This window comes from Arachis stenosperma, chromosome 2 (genome assembly GCF_014773155.1).
Source record: "Arachis stenosperma cultivar V10309 chromosome 2, arast.V10309.gnm1.PFL2, whole genome shotgun sequence".
Classification (NCBI taxonomy): Eukaryota; Viridiplantae; Streptophyta; class Magnoliopsida; order Fabales; family Fabaceae; genus Arachis; species Arachis stenosperma.
The window spans coordinates 62114602-62123224 of record NC_080378.1 but is presented as its reverse complement, the minus strand read 5'-3'; the positions used below and the strand labels follow the sequence as shown (position 1 = coordinate 62123224).

Genomic DNA, 8623 nt, shown 5'->3' with positions numbered 1-8623 from the left:
CATAATTTTGTTCTATCTACCATGAGTTTAGTAATTAAAAACAATGCAATAATTCAGTCATCCTATTTCTACTTAAATGTGAGATACCGTGTATTTTTGCTAAGCAAGAACAATGTCATTATGACAATTCATTTATCCAACAAAATAAACCCACTTCCACATAAATATTTCCCCCAGTGGTAAAAAATAAGAAGCGACTCACTGACTTGGCAATTTGGAACAGAAACAGCAAACATGGGCACAAGTCAGAAAAGAGGATAACTATTATTATTATTATCAATGCAAGTTATGATTTCCACCAATGAAAACCACTACCACCAACAACAACAATACTGTGAACAAGAGGGGTTACGATACAACATTTTTACATGATCATTTCAAGTTAAACAAGAGATAGACACAACCAAGTTTCCAAATTACACCTTAGAAGCTCCACCTATTTAAAGTACATTATCTATCTCCCTTCGTTAGCATAAATGTTCATGGCTAATCTTAAAACAAACATGAAAGGGTATCAATCCAAACAACAGTTATCAGTTATGATACAGAGAGTATACGATATCCAAATGGACACAAAGACTTGCAATCATGAATATTAGAGGAAATTTTCAATTTTTCATCCCCCCTCCTGCGCGCGCGTCTTTTCTCCCTCTTTCTATAATGAATTCATGATCATACAGCTGAATTAGGTTTAATAACAGTATTAAACATAACAATTTTATTGGCAAATCAACAAGACCGTTTTGTAGAGGAAGAAGAGACGATATGTCTCCAAAGGTAACGCCCGCTAGCCATGTCAAGGAAGGACCAAAACCCAGATTCTAAAGCAGCGCGAACCTGAAGAATATAATCCCCAAAATCTAGGTTAGGGTTAAGAGAGGGAAAAGAAAGAAAGAAATACTATTTTTAACGCAATATTGAAGAGAGAGGCAGAAATTGATGAACCTTTGTAATTGAAAATTTTGAAGAATCGGAGGGTTTGGGATATGTAGGAGCAGAATTTGTTAAAGAAGGATCATCATTGCCTTCGTTGAGCTGAGGTTGAGATCTGAGGTTTCTGAGAACAAAGAAACCCGCGAGTGTTGCTGACAAGAATATGAGAATGATTCTCAAAGGGCACATTCTTTATTTTCTTTCTTGCCCTCTTTTTTCAGGGTTTTGAATCAAATTCAATTGAATTCAATAACTTTATTTTGCGAATTAGAATTTGATTGAAGCAAAGGAATAAAATGGATTCAGCTTTATGGGGTAGTGGTGAGCGGATCAAATGTGGTTGGTGGGTGGCTTTGGTAGGATAAAGTCAAATTCATCAGAAAATGGTTTTGATATGACATGATATGATATTGATAGTTGTTGCGGATGTAGACTTTGTATTTCGATGTTATTCTATTTTTCGATCAAACCCAATTACATTCGAACTTAATTAGTTCCGGTATCACATTTGGGATTAGAAAATTCACACTGATTCAATTATCTAATTATTTTATAAACTAGTGTACCCGGGCCAAAAATATTATTTCAGTATAATAATTAATTAGTACATATTCATTAAAATTAATAAGTGTGATTTTAAATTTAAAAAAATGTTCAACCTATTAATATAAATAATAATAATATTATTATTATTATTATAAAAAATAATAATATTATAATTATTATTATAATTATTATTAATATTATTATTAATAATATTATTATTATAATAATAATAATATTTATAAAAATAATATTATTATTATTTTTTAATAATATTATTATTTTTTATTTTTTTATTTTTTTATATTTTTTTATTTTTAATTTTTATGTGATTGTTGTCCTCTAAGACATACTTCTCATCCTTGATTAAAATAATTCACAAAAACTCTTTATTAAGATTTACAAAAGTAAGACACTTAAAAAAAATAATATATTTATTAAAATAATATATTTGAAATAATTTATTATTATTATTATTATTATTATTAAAATAATTTATTTAAAAAAATTTATTATTATTATTATTTTTCTGTTTATTAAAGTAATAGATTTGCTTTTATAACTAAAAATTACTTCCAACCTACTTGCCTTTATAATCTCACATTAACCTACAGAAATTTAAGTTTACTAAGATTAAATTTTAAATTCAAGAATTTTTAAATTATATGGTTTAACATACTTATTTAAGTTATTCAAAAAATATTAAATGAATTTTTTGGTTCTTATAAAATTCAAAAATAGTTCTTGTAATTTATTATAATTATTCAAATTTTGATACTAAAACAATTAAAGAAGATTGATTTTGATCACACAATTAATTTATTTATATTAATTGTTAAGGTGATCTGAAAACAAATATAAACGTTATATGTCAAATTTATACATATATCAATCAGCATTTAAAAATTAAGGACAAAGATCAGTATTTAAAAAATTATGTCACTATTTTAATTCATAATTTTTACAAAAAATATATCAATATATTCATCGTTCTTTAAATTAAATCTCAAATCCAATGAATCTTTTACTTTTATTTTCTTTTCTGAAAAATTCAATGTTATTAAGATAATACCAATGAATCGTAAAATCATAACATTAAAAAAGATTGAACTTAAATTCATTTTAAATTATCAATATAATCAACTCCACGAATAATATTTTAACTTTTTAATAATAAAAAAATTATTATTTATTTTGGACAACTTTTTTCAATATATATATATATATTCTGCTAACACAAAAAAACTAGCAAAATCTCATGAAAAAGCTTACCAACAATCTTTTAAAGATCTGAAACAAATTAACTACTATTTATAAATTTCTATTAGCCTAAAATGAGATATTTCTCTTAGTAAATAGAAGCAATTTAGTTTTCATTCACAGTGAAATTCAAAATATCCAAGCAAGTGTGATTCACCATATTAGAAGAAATAAGAATATGTATAACTATAATCAAACTCTTTTAGCAAAGCTTATATAAAAAGAATATCCAAGTTCATGTATCATAGATGAGTAAAATCAAATGCAACCAATCTTTATTGGGATAATCTTTTCTGATAGATTCAGCAGATTGCAACAAATGTTGAACCAATACAAATCAAAATAAAACTGCCAACAAATTATTACAAATATATGAAATGGTATGAAAACTAAAATATTTTGTCAACAAAAATGTAGTGAGAGTAGGGGCAACTGCAATATCAGGAACCAACGCCTGAAGGAATAACCACATTGCATCTCGCACTCTTATAATGGTAGCCTCTAGTATGCGCCACCAGGGGCGGAGCTAGAAATTATTTTGGGAGGGGCTAATATGAAAAATATAAATTAAGAAGAAAGAAAAATTAAAAATTAAAAAGGGGTTAAATTAAAAAATTAAAAACTTATATATACATCTTATTAGTTTTGGGGGGGGGGGGCATTGCCCCCCTTGCTCATAACGTGGCTCCGCCACTGTGCGCCACCATTTCAGCATCCATTTCTGGTATGTATAAAAAAAGAAAAGAAGAAACACAGAAAAAAAGAAAATTAACGGCTCAATGAAATATTGGCATTAATTTCTCCCCAAAATTTACATAGACAAATACACAAATATCATATGAGCAAGTGAATTATTACAAATTAAACACATACAGTTATGAGATTGTTGCACACATATATTGCTAAAAAGGAAAAAAGAAAAATTTCAATAAGGAATTCACACTTTAGAATAAGAATATATGGAAAAATAGTTGTTGTCATTTTTGATACTTCGCATATCAAACATACACATGCATGACACATATACAACACTAAAAAAATGTGCAACAAAAAAAAACTTAAAAAAATAAGAAAATTTTTGACATTAGTAACACAGAAATTATTGAAAAAACTTTTACATTGTCATAATAATAACCACCTTAATTTATTAGCAACATTGTATAAAAAAAGATCATATATTTACCTCTTGGACATCAACACCTTAATAACCACCTTTAAAAAGAGATTTCTAGTGTTACTGAAATAACTCCAGTCATAATGGTTAGAGTTTAAGCTTGCTAAGATCAAACTTCAGACTCAAGAAATTTTAAATTCTATGGTTTAACTTGGTTATTGAAGTTAACCAAAATACAAAAAATATTTAATAAATTTTTTGGATCTCATAAAATTTGTATTCATGTAATTTATCATATTTACTCATATTTTGATACAAAAACAACTCAAGAAGATTGATTTTGATCCACAATTAATTTATTTATATTAAATGTTAATCTATGGACAAATAGAGCATTAAAATTTGCAATACATTTCTTAAAATAAAATTAAGTTTTAGGACTTATAAATTTAACAATTACATTTAATACACTTTCTAGCTAAACTCTTAAAATATTTTAAGCCAAAAGAAAAAAAATTTCTACAAAAATTGAAAATTAAAAAAATCATGCTTTAGATTATGGCCAAAATTTTGTTTAACCAAAAACAGAATTATATAATTCTACTTAAAATAATTACCTTGTCATAGTTTGAAGTGTGACAATTAATTTAGAATCAGTAGATTCACCTTGCTTCTTAATCTGTAAAATATGTGATCAAAATAATTCACAAAAACTCTTTATTAAGAATTACAAAAGTAAGACACTTAAAAAAAATAATATATTTATTAAAGTAATATATTTGAAAAAAAATAATATATTTATTATTATTATTATTATTATTATAAAAAATAATATATTTAAAAAAATTTAATATTATTATTTTTTTCTATTTATTAAAGTAATATATTTGCTTTTATAACTAAAAATTACTTCCAACCTACTTAAAAAATAAAAAAAAATAATAACCCTCATGAGAGCACACCACCAGCAGCCATTATCTCTAAAGCAATGACTCCATGCAGCACATACTCCATTTCCTATCGAAACACATAAACTTGAAAATTCACAGATACATGGTGGTATTTTTTGCTGAAAGTTTGTTTAATATAAACACAACATAAATAGAAGAGGGATTTTTCTTAATATAAGAAAAAACTTCATGAGAAAAAAAAACAGCATGTGGAATAAGCATTTTGTTTTCTCTATTTTCAACTTAAAAATTCAAGTAATTTCGTTAAAGTTCTATAATATAGGCATAAGAATTGTCTAAACCAATTGTAACTGCAACTTCAAAAAAATATGACAGAGAGTGAAGCTTAGAAATGATTCTATAATGGCACAAAAATTTCTAACTAAAGCAAGATACTTCACTAAGAAATAAACTTTAACATATAAATAAACCATAATATCACATTTAACTGCATTTACAGTACTCATATTGCACCAATAACACTCCATCTATTTATAAAAACAATCATAAAAAAAGAAAAATAAACTCAAAAAACAAAAAGATGAGTTAAATTATATGTATAGGTCTATGATTATTAATTTGGCATAGCTTGAAATAGACCAATTAACTAACCATAAAGTGATAACATATTGTCTCCATAAGAAAGAATTATATTAGAAGACTAATTTTGATTTTACTAACAAAGGACAAAAGAAATCAAAATACCAATAAACACACTCACAAAAGATTAATGTAATCTAATACTATATGCATTTAGATTTGGAATTCAATCTTAAATCAGGACAATGCATAAAGCACAAATCAAGAGGGGTGGATTATTTTATTTAAAAAAATAAAAAAGAACATCCTGCCAAAACATATATAGCATAGAAAGAACATAATCCGTTACCAAATAAATTTTAGGAAGAAAATCTTATAATTAAATTATGCACACTATGCACTAAGTTTCGACATAGTGGTGATTGCCTATAGAAGCATCGAAGAGATATAAATCTCATATTTAAAATTTGAATTCTCACTAAAATTTGGTTTGCCGCTCTATGCGATGAATAAAACGGTGACCTAGACGCAGCAAAGGACCAAAGGTCCAGAAAAGGGAAAATTGATTTTTGGTTATTATTTATAGATGCCACTTGTCGATTATACAAAGCGTCACTTGTCATTCAACAAAGCTATACACTTGTCAGTCAACAAATACTCTCCTATTATATATTAATATATTATATTAAAAGAATTAGAAAAAAATTAACTTTTAATTAATAAATATTAGTCAACTTTAGACTTTAAAATGTATAATTTAGAATACAAAATTAATAATTAATGATTTAAAATAAAAAATTTAACATAAATAAAATAACTATAAAAAAGTTAACTAACATTTAAAAAATTAATTTTTTTAATATCATTCTAAAAAAATAAAAAAAATATTGTATTTATCATCTCCATTTCCATCTCCAAATGTTCCTTCTTATTTTTGTTTTGTAGTGTTTCATAATTTTAATTATAATAAAGACCTTTCAACTTATATTGAGTGATTAGTATTTATACTATTCAATACTTGTTCTGGTAAGGATATTCTCTCTGTATTATATGTCAGCTTCACAATGCTATGGAACCTCAGTAGCTTCCATTTCTGGAGTGCAATATCCCGTGAACTCAGGCCTAAGTGTGGTACCTGCAAAAAAGACTCTGACGCTCAAGTCAGTGAAGGAATCTCTAAGAAAATGAGTATAAAATCGATGATGTGTTGTTGTTTTTTCTCTGCCCTTTGTTGTTGGCCTCCACCCTGATTTATAGTTGTTAGGGCTAAATTATTCGTCGGTTTGAGTCGAAATATACGTTGCCGACTTTAGGGCGAGATTCGGAGGAGAAATTTGTTGTGATAGGGAGTTACTCATATTTGAATTTGTTTGATCAAGCGGAGGTATAACCCATTTCTTCCGATGTATTAAGAATACAGTACATAGCCCCCAAACTTGACTTGCCAAACTTATTTTTAGCAAGTTGAGCTTTTGTGTGTAGTTATACCTCGATTGGTGAATGAATTCGGTAGCCCCCAAGCTCAACGTGCGTTGCTGTCTTTCAAGCTTGAGTCTTTAATAAAATAAATGGAATAATAACGATAATTAAAAAAATAAGTTTTAATAATGGTTTTACCTTGTTAAACATGTTGCAATAAATTTTATTTGCTTGAGAAGATCTGGACCGTTCGTTGCCTTTGGGTATGTGAACAGTTACAATTTGAACCACCCACTAAGTTAATGGATTGTAATAATGCTTTATTGCCATTTCTCTCTTGGGAAGTGACACAAACGCATAGCCCAAGTTAGTTCTGCCTAAGTGGTGAATACGACATGTCTTCAAAAGGTTAATCTTTTCTTCTTCTTGTCCTTATCTATGCCCTGTTTGTCTTTGACAATGGTTAGAGAAAAAGAGCAAGAAAAAGAAAAAGAAAAACAGAAAGTAGTTAAAGAAAAAAGTGAGAACCCATATCATTGGGTGCATGTTGATGTTAAGACCCGTGCTTTGTCTTATTGCAATGCTGAGTCACTTCGTGCAGTTAAAGCTCTGAAGTTGGTAAAAGATGGTCGGGTATTAGTGTCAAGTTTCTGCCTTGTACCAGCGAGGAGAGGATTTGTGAAAGGAGAGGGGACTGGGAATATTTTTACATGCATACTCCTTGTTTTACTGAACTATATTTGAAACTCCATTTTTTGGATTTCGAGTGTAAGGTTCTGACCCAACTTAACTGTGCTCCTTCACAGCTATATCCAAATTCTTGGACATTTTTGTGAGCATTTGAATGTTTGATGGATTTTCTAGATCTTTTTGTATCCTTGAATATTTTCTTTTCTCTATTTCAATCAAATGGGGTGCGGAAAGATTTATGGCTTTTTCTAAGTCGTTTCCCTGGATGTTCAATTTTTCTGCTATATAAATCTTCCTTCAAAAATTTCAAATCTATGTTCGTGAAAGTTCGGTCCTTGGAGATCAAATATCCCTTTTATTTAGATAGTGAGTTGATAGAAAAATTTTCGTTGTATTGGTGTCCGGAGCCAATGCAGATTCTTGAGGCTATAGAGAGAAGTGAAGAAGAAAATTTGTTTTTGGATTTTTTGATAGAAAGTTTTGCTGCTAGCGAATGTTTGTCTATTCCAGAACTATTACGTTTTGAGAAGGAAAACAATAAAGAAGGGTTAAAAGCTTATATAGCTAATATGACTCTGTATTTTTTGTTTGTTGATTTCTGGTTGTTGGCATGGTATTGCTTTTATTTGTAGGTGGACGGTTCCCTTATCTGAACACCTCTCAACTACAATCTTTTTTGAAGAAGAAAAATGAAAAGGGTGGTAGTGGCTCGGGACTGGTAAAGGAGGCTGGCAGGGATACTTCTCATTCCACCGCCCAACCTGCTGCTTCTCCGAAGAGAAAGAGAGATGAATCAGAGAAATATCTGGAGGTCTTGTCTGAGGAGGATAAGGAAACTCCATAGGTTTATAGAAGGGGTGAATCTGCAGTCTCTCTGGAGTGATCGGTTCCCCATTTCTAAAATTGCTAACAAGGTTTCCCATTACCCTGAGGATATGCGGTTGACTCGCCAAACTAGTATGAGAGGGATGAGGAAGTTCATCCAGGTTGGTAACCTTTTTGTTTCATTGATTTATATTCTGTTTATGCGTTCGTCATTGTTTATTTGTGTGTTTTGTAGATTGTGGCTTCGCGGTTATTATGTGTTGGTCGTGCGACCGAGTTGTTAGGGGCAGAGCAGCATGCTATTGCTGAAAACGTTGTTGGTTTTGAGCGATCTGTGAAGGAGAAGGAA

The 8623-nt window shown here is 28.7% G+C and overlaps 1 protein-coding gene across 1 annotated transcript; it reads right to left on the bottom strand.

The window, feature by feature from the left end:
- Window positions 1-243: 243 nt before the first annotated feature.
- Window positions 244-1338, bottom strand: LOC130960336 (uncharacterized). Its single transcript, XM_057885717.1, has 2 exons — window positions 946-1338; window positions 244-837 (listed from the first exon to the last, which is right to left on the bottom strand). Exons 1-2 carry the CDS (start codon window positions 1120-1122, stop codon window positions 730-732), a joined length of 285 nt encoding a protein of 94 aa, XP_057741700.1. The 5' UTR covers window positions 1123-1338; the 3' UTR covers window positions 244-729.
- Window positions 1339-8623: the final 7285 nt, after the last annotated feature.

What these genes read in the sequence shown, in the direction of transcription:
- LOC130960336 (XM_057885717.1), bottom strand. Translation starts at nt 1,122, where the DNA reads ATGTGCCCTTTGAGAATCATTCTCATATTCTTGTCAGCAACACTCGCG. An exon ending in CAAAATTTTCAATTACAAAG is followed by an intron (nt 838 to 945) that starts GTTCATCAATTT and finishes TATATTCTTCAG; the next exon opens with GTTCGCGCTGCTTTAGAATC.